This window comes from Microtus ochrogaster, chromosome 24 (genome assembly GCF_000317375.1).
Source record: "Microtus ochrogaster isolate Prairie Vole_2 chromosome 24, MicOch1.0, whole genome shotgun sequence".
NCBI classification, from domain to species: domain Eukaryota; kingdom Metazoa; phylum Chordata; class Mammalia; order Rodentia; family Cricetidae; genus Microtus; species Microtus ochrogaster.
Window position 1 is genome coordinate 13,608,045 of NC_022024.1, and position 17,166 is coordinate 13,625,210.

Here is a 17,166-nt window from a genome sequence, read left to right on the forward strand (position 1 = left end):
CAGCTGTTGGTAGCAATAGCTCTCAGCAAGGTGTCGGGCCTTAGGACTTCCTCCCTGTCCACGCTGCAATGCTGACTAAAATGATTATTGAGTAATCAATCAATGATTAATAGACTTTTAAGTGAGTTCCATTGTATTTAACTTCCAGGTGGCCTTATAAAGCACGTATCATTTAAATTCGTTTCAGAGAGGTTGTCGCTGTTTGACTTGTTCACAGAATCCATGGGGCCACAAAGGCGGCGTGTGTCCAGGCTCTATCTCTAGAACCTACAGATGCGAAGTCCATAGTGTGCTTCTATAACCATAGCGGAAATGCGGAAAGGAAAGAGTGAATGAAACCACATGTCAGGTGTAAGGGATTTATTTTTTCCAATTCCTAATACAGATTGGCACCTGTATCACTGCACAGACCTGTTTCAAAGGCAGAGCCCACAGATCTGTGTTTTAAATAGAAGTCCTAAGAAAGAAAAATCATGCATGGCTGCTTAAAATTTCAGGTTTGAATCGTAGGGGAAAAAATGGATATCCAAAATAAAATACAGAAATGTGGAATTCTAAAATACTATTAAATATAATCATGATTTCCACCTTCCCTAAGAGCATTTCTCCCATCTGCTCTTTCTTCTCATTAATATTTCGTGAATGAATCTATCAAGGCAATCATCACTACCAATTGCCATTTGAGTCTAATGGAGTTTATATTTAATAATTTTACTTTTGTGACTGATTTACCGAAGGAGAAATAAAGAAGTATCAAAGAAAGCAGCCCAACATTAGAAGCTCAAAAGTGAGTTTAACATCAAAATTCTTCTTCTGACAAGTCAATTTGAAACACAAACATAAATTAGAAAAAAAATCACATTTCCCTTTAACAAAGTAGTATATAGATGCTTTGTGCTATAAAACACCACCTCATAAAATCTCATTTACTTGATTGATAGAATTGCAATGTCCCTTTTGTCCTTAGGAATGTATTATTCACTTATAGTTTGAGAAACTTTATGTGGGTATTGTCGTCTGAAGATTCATTGATGATCGGGTTGGAGAGATGGCTTATCGGTTAAGGGCACTGGCTGCTCTTCCAGAGGTCCTGAGTTCAAATTCCAGCAACCATATGGCAGCTCACAATCTGATGCCCTCCCTTTCTGCAGGAGTACATGAAGACTCATATATATGCAAATTACAATGTATTTTAATATATGAAATATATCTTTTTAAAAGATTCTTTGATGAGAATATTCATTATCATTCAACTTAAGGTATGTATTCCTCCAAATTGATCTTCTGATTCATTGATCACTCTAAAACCATTGTCAATTTTTTATGCCATTAGAAAACAGAAGTAAGAAATCTAAAATCTCAATTACACTCAATGAAAGCCAATAGCAAACTATGGAAACAGTGTTTTCAAGGTTCTTTCTCTTGTTTGTTCAAAGACAAGGGCACTATTCTAGACAACAAAACAAGCAAACCAAGGCTAATAATTCTTTCACAACTGCTTTTTCCTTCCACTTTAAAAATGGCATAACCAAATAAATGTTTGCTTACAGAGTTGTATAAACTTTATGTTTATGAAACAGACGTTTTCATTTGCAACTGCTCCAATTTGCTATTGAAACAAAACATACATGCACAGTACGAGTATAAGTCTCACAGTTTCTTGGCAATTATTTTACATTAAATACTCCAAATCTCAATTTTTATTACACATATTATTTAGATATTTCATGCCACCTACATGCATGCTTGCAATTCTGTTGTGTTTTTTTTTTTCTGAAAAGGATCATATGTATTTTGTTGGCATTTTTGTTGACTTTGCTCTTTGGAATAATCCTGATGGGGAAAAACAACTGTCAGAAGCATCAATTATATGAAGTTAGGCTGCTAAAAACTGCAAGTCTAAATCTCGCTTCAGTAAAGCTCGTTTTTATTATCAAGTATGAAGACCCTTCTGTGCACATAGCATTGTGTTTAACACAAATGAAGGTACACACATCTAATCTGTATGTATTTATAGAGTAAATGCCCAAGGCTCTGGAAGTGACAGTTATACTAATCAAAAAAGTACGAGGAAAATATGCAATGGCTGCAATATGTTTATCCATAGTTTATTAAAATAGCATTCTAGTAGCAGTATGGAGTGGCTAATACATTAGTGGAAATGGTAGATGACTACAAATGTCAAGGGTTGATAAAATTGGGTCAAGATAAATAAAAACGGGTGGTTGAGGAAATTTAGAGAGAGAGACTGGAAGGAAACTATTGACACCTCCAAATAGACACGCATCATAATTTTTGAACTTTCCTTAGAACTGAAAAGCAATGAACAGATTCAACACAATTGGAGGGCAAGAGTGAACAAAATGGTGTGAAATTTAATCCGAGAGAAATCAGAATAATTCACTCAGAAAATATTAGTCGTTAATCAGTGACCAGTACTGAGTTACTCTCGTGTTTTCAAATTAGTACCCAAATTTTCTCTTAATCTTACATTTACCAATTTTTTTTTTCAAGAAAATCAATCTCTCCCTTGCTGGCATAGACCAGATGACTATCTGAGGAATACAAGAAATAAAAGCATTCCACCCACCAGTTTAACAGCTTGGCTTAAGAAAATAGCTCTTCATGGGAGAAGGCAAACAAAAACCAACCTAATGAGCATTAGTCAAATGAGAACAACATGTGTTCAATTAATTACATCAATCTGTCTTTGTAACGTAAAGGCAAATCACGGTGGAGAAAAGATAGAAATAATACTAAAACTCAAATAATAAAAATTCAACTGGTTAAAGGTTGTACAAATGATGCCACATTGAAGCTGGGTATGGTTGGTGGTGTGCCACTATAATCCTAATATGTATAAGGATTAAACAGGAAGATCAGAAGTTTGAAGACACCCTATATTCCAGAGCAACACTCTGGCTCTAAAAAGAAAATTAAAAACAGCAAGAAGTTCTTAATTGACATTTTACGTATCTCTAAATTGTGTGTGATTCTCGTTTGGATTGGATAATTTGCTAATTTGAAAAATATTACAATTTTTTCTAGAATAACGAATGATTATAGCATTATACAGAGGCCCATGTAGTTTTCATTCACCAGTAGAGTTTGCATTGGTTATGTGATAAATGTATTATAAATTAATTCTTGTTCTAGTTTTTCAATACATCTAGCCTTTACTAAATGTTTGGCAGTTTTAAAACCAGACATTGAGAAAACGACTCTGTACCAGGACAAGAATTAGATTGAGGAAGAAGATTTGCCAGTTTTTGGTCCTAATTTTACCACTGACAAGTTCAACAATTCTCTTGACACCGCTGACTTTATTTTCCTTATCCATCATTTAAGTATTATTTTTATTTATTGCTTTTTCTAGTAGGTTGGACGAGTGTTAGATTAAACTATGAATCTTTTTCACACAATCTTCTGTTCCAATATATTAAACCATATTGTTTACTCGGATGAATACTAGAAATAGACATATTTCTACTAAACGAGTCTGGCCTGCACAATAGTTTTGTGGTCAAGATAAAACTCCTCACAAATCTCTAGGGTTATGTTTCCAAACACTGCCGTGGTTAGCAAAACTACTGTTCGCAAGATCAAGATCTATTAAAGGACACGGCTTATCAGGGAAGAAAGGGGAATCAATATACTGTCACTTAGAAATTGATTTAATAGACATTACAGAGAGTTTTTATGTCTAAAGGGAACCCTGATTGTTAGCCTTGTAAAGCCTCTGTATAGATGAGCTTTCTTCACAACTGTCTTCATGTTCAGGCAACATTACTGTACTAATCTGACCTAGTAAAATAATCTTATCACAGGATTTAATTGAACAAATTAGAATCTTTAAAACATTTTATCCCATCAATTTGCATTGACTACTTTTCCTACTGTAATACAAACAAACAAGCAAACAACCACCCGAAGAAAAAAATTCCTGTTAAAAGCAACTGAAGAAACAAAAGGTTTAACTTAGTTTTCACTTCCAGGATACAGTCCTTCATGAAAGAAGAGGCATGATGACAGGAACAGAAAGGCAACTGGTTCCATTGCATTCACAGTGAGGGTGCAGCAAGTGGCCGGGAAGTGGGGGCTGTTTATAAAGCCTTAAGTCTCCCTACTAATGACACACATCCAATAGTGAGGGGCCACCTCATAAAGGTTCCATGTGCTTTACAAACAACTCTCAATCTAGTGTTCCTAAGGGCCACTCATTCAAAAACATGAGCTTTTGGATATATTTTTGCCTTCAATTCATAACACAATATTAGTTTAAATATTCAATTCACATTTTATCCTCAGAATATCCTATTATCAAATTGCTCCAAAAAATCTAAATAGATATGTGAATGTCATGGGACAAATGGGAAAAATAACTTCATAAAAGATTAGGACAACTGGTAACATTCAAATGAGTCATACATCATACAATAATATTGGACTACATCTGAATTACTTAAAGTGAGATCATTACATTGTGATGGTGTTGAAGAATGCATTGTTTTTAAGATGCATGAACAATAAAAGACTTAGGAATGATGAGGCCTGCCTGCAGTTTACTGTTGGGTTGGAGAGAACACAACGGTTCAGACTTGTCTCTAAAGAAGAAACATAAGGTAATGCATATAGACAAAACGTGCTATAATTGTCAACAGGCTAATCTGAGAAAAGGTTCATGCGAAAAACTATTTTTACTATTCAAATGTGCCTATACATTTGAAACTTTGAAGATTTTTTTTAATTTTCTATTAACTGTTACCACGTTACCACATCCTGGGCATAAATAGTTTCTAGATTTTTCTAGAAAATATCTAAGTTTCTACATTATGTTTTTTTGTTGTTGTTGTTTGTTTGGTTTTTGGGTTTTTTTCAAGACAGGGTTTCTCTGTAGCTTTGGAGCCTGTCCTGGAACTAGCTCTTGTAGACCAGGCTGGTCTCGAACTCACAGAGATCCGCCTGCCTCTGCCTCCCGAGTGCTGGGATTAAAGGCGTGCACCACCACCACACGGCTCTACATTATGTTTTAGGAGTCACTCCTTATAGCCAAATAAGAAACCAACTTTTATGGTTTTTTTTGTGTAGACCTAGAGATAATTATTAAATTTTTATTTTATTCTTTTATATTTAAGAATGACATGAAATATTGAAGAAGTGGCACAGTCTCCTTAAAAGATATTTGTAGAGCACTTGCCTGTACATACAAACTGTTCATACATACAAAAATGTTCCTGAGAAAATAACTGTAGAAACATGACTGGCAATTGGGTTTTTTGACTTCTAGGTCCATCTAGATGCATTTTGTTACCTCATTCCTCTTCTTTCTGTGAACACGAAAATGACAATATATGTGTTTTCTGTGTATTTTATAGAGACAACAAACACAGTTCCCACCATCACAAATAATGCAGTCAAGGTTCTCACATTTGGAGGAGCCAAAAACATCAACACATCCCAAGCCCAGTGATGAGTTCCCATGAGGAAAATGACTTCTTGGTCATAGTATCTTCTCGGCCAGGTAAGTATAAAAATATGTGCAACGAATCTTTTTTCTGTCCCACCAGCCAGCTCCCAAATAATGACATGGAGACATTTTTTTATTAATTATAAAAGCTCAGCTAAAAGCTTAGGCTTGTAATTAGTTCTTATAACCTAAATCACCCATTTATATTAATTTAGGCTCTATCATGTGACATTAAATCTCTTCCATCTTGCACCTCCTGTTTCCTCTTTATGTCTGACTTGTTTCACAGCCTCTGTTGCTCCCAGAGTCCTCTCTGTGCCTGGAAATCCCACCCGTACCTCCTGCTTAGCTATTGGACGTTTAGCTCTTTATTAAACCAATCAGAAGGTGCCTTGGCAAAGACATATCTTCACAGTGTACAAAAAGATTATTACACTAAAATACATAGTTTACAGCTATTAAAAAACAAGTTCAGATAAGAATTCAAATGTTTTCCTCTTTGAAAGAGTGGCTCATTCCATTGTACACTTTGGTTAATGAGAAATAAGAATCAAAGATGGTTGAAATTTTAGTTTATCCCTTTGGCACACTTCATATTTTAATGCAAATATTTTAAGGTCATTTATGAAGAAGTAAGTATTCCATATCATTTGCTTTGCACTTAGAAAATGAATTAAATATTGGTAAATTTAGTCCCTTCAACACTCAATTAAGAAACTAATAAATTATTTCTCACTGATTTTTCTGATAATGTTGATTTAAAGTGAAATTTCCAGTATGTTTTTAACACAAATTAAGGAAATTTAGCTAGTAATACAAATAGAAGATAAGATAAAATTGCAGTGAATCTATAAATTTCCCATACAATGGTCTTTATTGAATAAGAGATGGACTAAAACACTGGCAAGATTTTAAAATGGTTATAATCTTATTATTTGACTTAGAATTAACCCTAAAACACACATATTTTCAGATAATTTTTTATTAAATTGTATTGAGTTTCTTAGCTAAACAGAAGACAGTTCCCAACTCTCATAGTACAAGGTTCAGAAAAACAATCGCATATATTTTTGGTTAAAATTAAGTAAACAAAGACTCTTTAGATGACCAGGCAAGAAAAAAATGTGCATCAATGATAACAAAGAACAGTTGTCTGTTAGTGAGAACTTCTGTTTGGCACTTAGTGCATCATCACCAGCTTATATCAAAATAGGCTAGGAATAATGAGAGATATTTAGACCCAACCCAAGGCCTGCAGAAAATAAACAAACAAAGTCTAAACTTCATAAAGGTTTCCGTGATCCAAACGTGTGTTCTCAGAAGCACTGTTTTAGATTAAGTTTGAATAAGGAACGAGAGGAAAGAACTGCACAAAAATGCTCAAAGGCATCACCATATTTTTCTCACTGAACTGGGTGTATAACAGTTTGCACCCATCATGCCAGGCACTGTGTGAAAACTCTTACATGCATTGCCATGTGTCTCACTACAAAACTATCTGGTGGCATTTATTGCTGATATTTTTTAAGAAAATGGATTCAAACCCGAGATTTACATTGGCATTTACAGTCTCGTTCAGGAACATGGGCGCTTAATCAAATTATGTGGTCTATTGTATGGCTGTTAGAGATTCCACATTGCATCAAAATATGTTCAATTTTTAAAAATCTAGAACGTATAGATTAAAGAAAACTCCGGGTTTATCAAAAAGTTGTACTTCAAATTAAAAATAAGACCTTCGGGTATACAAAAATTAAGTTTCATAAGCCTTCAAAATGATCAGTATCTGCCAATTTGTTATTTCTAAAATGATTAAATAGGTAATCAGAAAATCAAACTGTTTACAAATAATTTCCACTCCTAAATCAATCAGTGAAAGATAATTCTGTACTCATGAAAACGTAGATATCAATTAATGTTGAAACTAAGAGTGTTGTTCTAATGACGTTTTGCTCTAAATTGGAATCCTTGAATAAGAAAGTTGTAAGTGAGCAACGCAGTTTTTTCTTTAACCACAGTTCTACTTTGATAAACTGCAAAAGTAAAGCAGTTGGGGAGGAAAACCAAATAATAGACGAAAAAGAGGAAGAATAATACAGTGGCTTTCTTATCTTTGAATTCACAACTAATCTGATTAGGAAGAGCTGAGCTGTTGTTCTGATCCGCAGTGGTCAGTAGTGTATTTTACTAGTGACCTTAATCACAGAATAAGGACTTAACTTTAGTCAAATGAGGAAAGTTGTAGGAGCTGGCTGGCTTCAGGGAATCCTGTGGGCCAATTCCAGTTCTCACAATAAAAAGCAGAGTAACTTCAGGAAAAGCTTCTTCTCCCCGAGTCCTCCAAACAATGCTCACATCGTTTTTATCATCTAGCGATTTTAGAGACGTATGTACTCATTTCTTTACAGTCACGCTGACATAATGGTCTTCTAAGTGAGATAAATGCCTTAGGTTTATTTGATCAATATATTTGAATTATGTGTTTAGTGTCAAGATTCTAGGGTTCTTTTTTTTTTTTTCAAAGACTCAAAGAAACTATACGGTAATTTGTTTCCTTGCACCATCTAGTGGATTTAAATGACAACTGCGGCAGTACAGTAAATTCCTATAAGTCAATCCTATAAGTCAAATTTTCAGTCGTATCTGAATAACTAACTATGCCTAAAATCATTATTCAATTAATTCCTCAACAAGTCATTATTATTCCTCCCTTTACGGAGGGAATCAATTAAACACAGGTGAACTCATTAGCGAACGTTTAAAATGCTAAGAAAGATATCACGGGATCGTTGCTATCATTTCGAGAACCGAGAGAACGAGAAGCATGGTTTAGTTCTTAGAGAAGCCCCTGCTACGCTCCCTGCCAGCAGTCTGCGCCATAGCCGCTGCCCAGCCTCCGCGCCGAGCCCAGTGCGCAGGCGCACCGCCGGGCGGAAGTGGGGGGCGGGCCCAGACCGTCCGCGACAGGAAGAGGCCGGAACGGCTGGGGTGAGGCGCTGCTGAGACGGTTGAAAGCTGAGCCGGGGCCAGGCCGCAGCTCGGAATCGCGAACGTGGTGATCATCGGAGCCGAGCGAGCGTCGGGGCTTCCGGAGCAGCCGTTGCTGTCGCCGCGGACGCCGCTGTCGCCGACCCGGAGGACGCGGCCCCGGAGAGGCCTGCAAGGCCTAGCGCGGCCCGCGGAGCCCGACGAGTCTCTGCTGTGAGTAGGAAATAAAAAAAAAAAAGAAAGCAGCGCCCTCTGCACAGCCGCTTCCCCGATTAAGATGGAGGAGATTTCGTTGGCCAACCTGGATACTAACAAGCTGGAGGCCATCGCGCAGGAGATCTATGTAGACCTGATTGAGGATTCCTGCCTGGGATTCTGCTTTGAGGTGCACCGGGCTGTCAAGTGTGGCTACTTCTACCTGGAGTTCGCAGACACGGGCAGCGTGAAGGATTTTGGCATCCAGCCAGTGGAAGACAAAGGAGCACGCCGCCACCCGCTCTGCTCCCTGCCTGGAGATCCTGAGAATGCACCCCAGCCGGAGCTGCAGCGTTCACCTCCAGAATTCCAGTAGTCCCCAACAAGTGAGAGAGGGCTACAGTGACCAGGACAATAATGGAGACTGGTCCCGTGGCTTGGAGGAGTAAGCTAAATTGGAGGGGCGGGGGGGGGGGAGAAAAAAAAAGATAAAAGTCCCAGTTACCCTTAAAGATCTTAGCATTTGAAAAACAAAACATTAAAAAAAAAGCCCAAAGAAGAGAATTTAGGAATTTGGATCCATTCGAAAGGGTACCCAGTGCCAGCTCTGAAATCCTGGGCAGGACTGTGTCCACAGGCCTCGTGCTGTATTCTGATCTTTATAAATACACCTGGATGTACAAGATCCCCGTGCTGCTGTCGTCAGTACACAGGTGAGCAACTGTGTGCCCAGCATCTACAATTCTTTTGTTTCTCAGATTTGGATCTGCTTGATGTCAAGGACTTCCTGCAGAGTTTGGATAATGTCCATGGTCAGGCCATGATCAGTCGACTTCAGTGGACAGGTCCTCCGATTCCTAAGCCCCAACCCAATTGGGCCTCTTTGATGCAAGTGAAAGTCGGGTATGAGACTTGGATACTAGAAAAATATCAATTCCTATTTGAATTTGGTAGGAAGCCCTGGACCATGTTCACAAGAAGTTGAGAACCACCTGTTTCCAGAGGTCCAGCGTTTTCAGTGATTTCCACTGATGTGGGGACAAGGCCTCTCCTTTTGACTCTCCCGAAGCTCTGTCTTTCCATCTCACTCAGAGGCAAAGGTTTGGCAAAGGACACGGTGGTATACAAACAGTTGAAGACTTTGTTCTGATGCTGTGAGGAGAAAGACATCTGCAACCGCATGCCATCTCCACCTGGTAGATGCATACCATGAATCACCGTGGACTTGTTTGGTGGCACAGTCTGTTCCTGCTTTTGAGTTACTGGCGATATAACCATCCTGTGGGTCAGACTCGATCACTATGACAGGTGTCTGTCCTGTCAGGGACACCACTACAGAAGGGCCCAGTGGCCAAGCAGAAGGCTGTTTGAAAATTGAGCCAGGAGGGAACAATTTCCATCTGCCCTCAGTAATGTGAATGAGTTCAATGCTAAGGGCCCTGAAAGAGGTCTTGCTTACCTGGTATGGTTGTAGAATCTCTTCTCCCCTACATGGGGCAGTCAGACCTCTGCTATGGTGAATGAAGACTGCCACCACCTTCTTGGCCCTCACAAATGACAGTGCTTCACTCGGTCCGCTGGACCTTCCTGGCAGCAGGGGCTGGCTTTTTGTTGTTGGAAGTTAGGAAAAGACCTCCAAAATTCCCTGGCTTTGGAGGCTGGCATAGAAGTGGAGGGGAAGTGAGTGTCAGTTCAGACCTGTCCTCTGTAGTCCCTAACTGAGGGCTGATGGAGGGTAGGAGGGTGGGAGTCCTGAGGTGAGCAGAACAGAACGGTGCTGCTTTATTTGAAATGTTTTCTTACCTCATTCTGTACCCCAGTAAAGGGTCCAGCCTCATCCGTCTGGCTTGGCCATGTTCCTGTCACTGCTCCACTGCCTGTCCGGTGCAGCTCATGCTCCCCGGTGCTGCTTGCCACGCTAGCTTTTCTCCTGACCGGTTTCAGTTCATCTTCCAGTGCCCTGCATCTGAAGCCTACACAAGTTTCTTTTCTCCTTTTTTGATTTGTTTGTTTGTTTTCGTTTTTGTTGGTGTTCCTTTAAGTTTTTATGTTGTTGGTTTTGTTTTACCTGTTTTTATGGAGGACTAGTAGGAGGGTATTCACATGGCTCCCTCTGGATCGGGATGGGAAAGTAACTCTTTTTGTATTTCCAAGGTGGTTTCATGTCTATGTATTTCTCTTATATAGGACTGTCTTGCTAGTCTATCCCCTGCTTGTCTTAGTTCTTCCTTCCCATTACTACATGGATATTGCCTCTTGGGACTTACAGCAGAACCGCGAATGCTGGTATACACAGGATGGAGTTAGTGCTGTTCCATGTTTCTAACCCTGTTGAGTACGGATCTGCCTTTTCCCAGGTTCTGTTTGAACTTTATGGACTGATTTGGGTTACTGTACTCAAGAGTTAAGGAAACCGTAGTGATTGGACCTTGAGACTATCTATTGCCTTCTCAGAGTTTTCCAGCTCAGGGTTGGGGCCTAGTTACAGTTTGATGGATCCTCAGTCCCAAGAATTATGAGAGCCTAGAAAAAAATGAGACCTTGGCCAGGAACTAAAAATATTTTTAAAAGATACCTTTCTACATGAGTTCTGCACGCACCTTCAGTGAATTCAAGAGAAAGCAGTCTTAAGACTCCTGTCTATTTAAAGTGCTTGGGAAACATGAAAGGGAGGAAGGCCATGGCCCGCTCACTCTTGCCTTCAGATAGGGAGCTCAAATGTGATTTTAATATTTTCTCTCTGGTCTTTTCTGGGTAGAACATAAGAAGTGGGTGGTAATTTGGCGTAATGGTTTGCTCATATTACTTCCCGTTTTTGTTTTCTGTCTCCTTCATTTCCATTAGGGCCATAACTTCCCACCCTGTGTAGATAGAAGGTGGGCTCAGTTCAGCTATTTCTGCCCTGAGGGAAGAACTACTTGTTTGGGAGCTAATGTTCTCTGCCATATAGTTGACAGTGGTTAGGAACGCTCCCTTCCCTGCTTCTGTAACAGCAAAATTCTATCCTTCCTCTTCAATTAGTTGTATTGACCACTCTGTAATCCTATTATGTATCTGAGTGTGTGTGTATGGGGGAAAGGGGTTCTTTAAATTTCTGTGGTTTGTGGTTTTTCTTCCATAAATTAGTTCCCACCATCGCATGCCCAGGGGCCACTGCCTGGCATTATCGCATGCTGGGATCATTGGGGGAGGGTAGTGTGACTTTTACCACTGTCCTTTGTTTTGGAGATTATTTTTTACTAAGTAATCCTATACAGATAGCTAATGAACTATGTGTGTTCCCCTGCCCATATGGCTGCTGGTGTAAATAAATTGCATTTTCCCATTGCTAAACAGTAATAATAAAATTCAAAAAGTATATTTTGACTCATTTTTTAATAGCAAATTTCCCAGACATTGACAAAGCAGAATAAATGTTTAAGCACTCTTAAATCTCGGTACTTGAATGGGAGGCAGTTTAGAATCCATAACGGAGTTCTTTCTAGCTTTTGTTTCTCAATCTAATCCTTGAAATTTAGCTGTCTATACTATCCAGTGAGGGAAAAAAAATGCATAATCTTCTCTCTTCCATATGAGGTAAGAAGGGAATCAAATAAATACAGTCCAGACCTATTAAAAGTCCACTGGGATAGGTTAACTTGAATAGAGCTTATTGTTGTCAATATATGTACCATCCATCATCAAGCTCTTGTGACAAGTAAATGATACACAGCAGACAATGTTCTGCCTTCCTACAGTAGCAGGGTCCTGTATTGCTCCACTCCTTTAGGGTTCTCATTTGTTTTAATCTAGAGTTGGAGTACTTTCTAGAAAGTGTACATAAATCTAAATTTGGAGCACAGTCACCATTTTAACCAGCTTTCCTTCATTTAGTAGTTCCAAGTTGGAAATAGATGAATAAAAAGAAACCATGGAAATGGAACCAGAGTAGAAAACTCTATTTGGGACACTTTAGATGGTCTTCAGATGCATAATATATGCTGTTTTAATTAAATGTCATTGTACTCTGAAGATAAACAATCCTGTTTGTTGAGAAAATGTTTAAAAAGAAAAAAGGGCCTCTATTAAATTATGTGACAAATTTACTAAGAGAAATAATGAAAATTCTCACAACTTTTTTACTTAAATTTCCATTACTTAAGTCTATATAGGGATCTACTATAAATGAATATTTAAATTCGCTGATGAAAAAATCCTATTTTGTAGATTTAGATTTACTCTATTTAGGTCTAAGATTGTTCTACAATGAGATAAAGACCCTAAGTGTGTTCTATAGTTAATACTTTTTGAGGTAGAAAAGACATCAAGTATTTCATAACTATATGCTAGATTTTGTTGTATTAGAAGTTACTAGATAGAAAGGTAGAGTGCTGAAGTCGTAAGGATTCAGGCACACTTGTTCTGCAAGCAGTCTTCCCCTTGAACCTGCTGTCATCTGATTTCCTTTAAAGATGTCTTAAATGACAAGCATGGGTCTGTGTGCATAAACACAAGGTGAAAATATTCGCATTAATGCTGGAAAAGGCTACATTGACAGTGTCAGATCTTAGGTTACCTTCAAATAATACTTCATCAGAAATTACTGTGCTGGCCAAGGTATGTCGTTCACGATTCACCTTGTTTTTGATACGAAAATTAACGTGATGTGCTTAATTCAAAAAGATTACACATAAAACTGAAAGGACTTGGAGTTTAGTTTGTCTTCCTAATCTTAAAAACATTTCTAGCTCTGCTCGGGCCTCTTTGGAAATATTAATACTAAAATAGTGATTATTAAATTGATTTTAGAAACAAAAATGGCATGTGTCTTGCTGACACTTTGGAACCCTACAGTTGTTAGAAGTGATGGAGGCAAAATGCAGATACTTGGATTCATTTTTGGAAATAGTTTAATGATGATAGGATTAAGTTTCTAAATTCCTGTAGTTAAGATGAAAAAAAAAAAAGGCATGATTCTTAGTAACGTTATAGTAGCCAATCTCAGAGTGAAGAATAAATCTTTAAAATGCAGCTAGTCAAAGGCCAGGCCTGGTGGTGTTTGTCTGTACCCCAGCTCCTGAGCTAGAATCAGAACTATCAGGGGTGCATAGCCAGCGGTGATCCAGTCACCCTCGGTTTTATGAGATACTGTCACAAAATAAAATGGAGGCAGCACTTCAAGAATTTCAGGATTAATGAATACATCTATAAAAATTCCCATCCTACTTTTACCCTAATAAAAACGACACAACAGAATTTTATAGATAGAGCAAACTATCACACAACCATTCATCCCAAATATATTTGGGTAGACTTGAAATGGTAGCAAGCAACCTCTCAAAAGTACCAAAAGTCGGTATGATCAAGCTAATCACATGCCAACACGCAAGGAGTATTAGAGAAAAATCATAGAAATTGCAACAGATAGTTTTCTGAAAAATAATGATTTTTGAAATGTTTAGAAACGGACTGGAGGCCTTTTTTTACATTGAGGCGAGGAGGCAGTCTGCAACAGTTCCCCTGCTTCAGGCTGATCCTGGGAGTGAATGGATGCCTTCCAAACACAGAAGTGACACTTCTGCACACTGACTTACCACTTGGAATCTAGGGAAAGTGAGGCAGGAAGATTGCTATGATGTATCATTCACCCTGAGCCTACCTGAACTACAGAGAGAAATCTCATCTCACACTAAAAAAAAAAAAAAAACCAATAAAATTAGTGGGAATTAAATTTACACTGTTTTCGGGTGAATTTTATATGGATACTTTAATAGACTGCATAGAAATAATACTGTATTGAGAGACTGCGCTAGTGTTGCTGATTATAAGATCAACTACCACTCTCTGGAATGTGTGTGTATCACATTTTACAAGTGCAATGGAATATAACGAATAATTGTTCTGTGAAATAATATACCAACAAAGGTTTAAGATCTTAGGCAAAAAAAGTGAAATTTTCTAGTGTATTGAAAATGTCCCAAATTGAGAGAGAAAGGATGGATGCCCTGGGTAGAAAATATATCCTTGCACCAAATACATGAGTTAAAAATGATACTAATTAAAATAAAATAGATACTGTTTCAAGTTTACCAAACTAAGTTTTCTGTTAAAAGTGAAATATAAAAATAGAGAAGCATTTAACAAATGTGGCTATTTCACATATGACTTTCAGAATTACACACTGATGTCAAGATAAGCTGATGATATTAGTGACTACTAAGGCAGTATGTATTTTCTTATATATTATAGGTGAATAATAAAATCTCTCTAAAGTTAAAAAGTTTCCTCTCCAGATTAACAACTTAGTGTAGAAAGATAACTTTTTTTTAATATAGGAGGATGTTTGAATGTGTGCAGGTAAAAAAAAATTTAAATGGAGCAAATGAAAATAAATATTAGTGCTGATAAAAATCAAACCTGTTCAGGAGATAGAAATGTGCAATAACCTGATGTCATAGCTTTGCTGTTCTGTAGGATATAGCTACTATGTAGAAAAGTAATTGTAAAATTGGCAATTGTTGAGAGTATAATAACTAATTGTAAAATTGGCAATTGTTGAGAGTATAATAACTCACTTAAAAAAAATTCCAATGGCCAAAATGATGAGAAGTTCCTGTTGAGTTCAGAGAAAAGTAAGCTAACATCAAATGGCACAGCAGTTTGTCCTTCTCATTGTGATGGCCATGCTCGAGCACATTCCAAAGTGTGTCCTACTACAGACACACACAGTTTGTATGGCTACTCTTTCATTGTGGCAATGAAATGAAATCATACTAAATGTCCACCAACAGATAAATGGAGAATGAACATAAGATATGGAATGGAATTTGTTGAGCTTATTTATTTATTAAGATAAATGTATATGTTATAAAATTTCAATTTATTGAGAAAATGTAAATATGAAATTTGCACAGAGTAGTATGGAACTATAAAACACTAAATGAGGTAACCTAGAAAGTGTCTCATTGATGGGATAAAGGTTTTAGCAGATGCAGGCTCGGGAGCAAATAGTCCTAAAGTTGGAGGAATGATGAGAACAGAACATAAAAAGAAGGTGGAGAAAGGAATAGAGGGGTGGAAGTGAGGGTTCAGAAAACATGGATTATTTATACAAACCTTGTAAGGAAACCTGCTACTTAGCAAGCTTACTAAAAAGGACAATTCTGACAGTCAAGTGGAACAAATTTCAACCACAGCAAGTGAGTAAGAGTTTTACTGTCGTCCCCACAAAACAAACCCCCTGATCCCACTCTGCTTGCAATACACATAAAGTCCGAGACACAAGTGTAAATAGGGAAGCGAGCACGAAAAGGCACCGTGAAAAATGCAGACCCCATTGTAGAAATGGGGGGATAGGCCTTGTCCTTCACAACTTAAAACCACACATACAAGCTTGTTGAATAACCTCCATCCATAATGAAAGGGTGGGCAGGCGTAATGAGTTAAATAAGTAGATGTGTGCCTTCTTGTCTTCAGAGAGAACGGATGGGAAGACAAGGTCATGGCAGCCGAAGGTGAATAAATGGTATGTATCAACATCCCTGTAGTTGCTTTCCATTCCCTTCTCTTGAAAGTTAAGTGTGCGTTAAAAGTTGTATTTTGCAACTCATGTCTGCCTCTTTGTCCTTCGGTTTTTCACAAAATATGAATGAATAACAAATATATATTTCATTAGGAAGTTTGCTTGTAGCCCTCCTATCCATTTACTTTCAGGTAATTTTGTTTCTACAGTTCATTGTTTCTCCTAACACCGACTTTAGACCCCTTTCTTATGACTATTATTGGGTACAGAATATGATTGCTACAAATGAAACCTTAAAGTAATAGCTGAATTTTAACCTAAAAGGACTAAGAAAGACAGGGAGATCAGTCAGTTGCTAAAAATTCTTTCTAGCAAGCATGTGTACCCAAGTTCAGATCTCAGTACCCATGAAAAGAGCTAGGTGTGATGACATACCCCTGTAACCTCCACAAACAAAATGTAGAGTGATCCAGACACCCAACATTAACTCTTACCTAGCATATACCAGCTTGCACATGACACATCCCTGTACTAAAAGGCACATACATGTACTGCATGCAACGCATACACGCAAAGCTAAAAGAATAAAAAGTGAAAAGAGAATACAGACATAATATTGAATACAAAAGCAATAGTGAACCTGAAAAAACATAAATAAATAATGAGTAGTGGGGAAAATACTGGTAACAGAAGGCAAGGATTCAAGGGAAGGGGCTGACTTAATACAGTAATTGTTTTACTGACTTGCCTCCAAGGGGTAAGCCTACAGGCTATAGTTAGAGCAACGTGAGGTGGGGGAGAGAGTGGAGGGGGAAAGGAAAAAAAGAATAGGAGAGGAAGGAAGAGCAAGAAAAGCAAGAGAAGAAACAGAAAAGAAAGAGGACTGAATAGGAAGAAAACTGGAAGAAGGGAGGGAAGGAGGGAGGGAAGGAGGAAAGAGAGAAGAAAGGAGGCAAGGAGGGAAGGAGGGAAGCAGAGAAGAAAGGAGGCAGGGAGGGAAGGAGGAAAGACTAAC

At 38.0% G+C, this 17,166-nt stretch overlaps 1 protein-coding gene and 1 non-coding gene across 2 annotated transcripts; one reads left to right on the forward strand and one right to left on the reverse strand.

Annotated features, from left to right (window-relative positions):
• Nucleotides 1-5,371: 5,371 nt before the first annotated feature.
• LOC113457378 lies at nt 5,372-5,529 on the reverse strand. Its single transcript, XR_003377968.1, has one exon. It is a non-coding gene; the product is annotated as a U1 spliceosomal RNA (small nuclear RNA).
• Nucleotides 5,530-8,423: 2,894 nt separating this feature from the next.
• Atxn7l3b (ataxin 7 like 3B) lies at nt 8,424-12,005 on the forward strand. The gene has a single exon (XM_005358059.2). The coding sequence runs from the start codon at nt 8,733-8,735 to the stop codon at nt 9,024-9,026; it is 294 nt and encodes a 97-aa protein (XP_005358116.1). The 5' UTR covers nt 8,424-8,732; the 3' UTR covers nt 9,027-12,005.
• The last annotated feature ends 5,161 nt before the right edge of the window (nt 12,006-17,166 follow it).

What these genes read in the sequence shown, in the direction of transcription:
- Atxn7l3b (XM_005358059.2), top strand. Translation starts at nt 8,733, where the DNA reads ATGGAGGAGATTTCGTTGGCCAACCTGGATACTAACAAGCTGGAGGCC.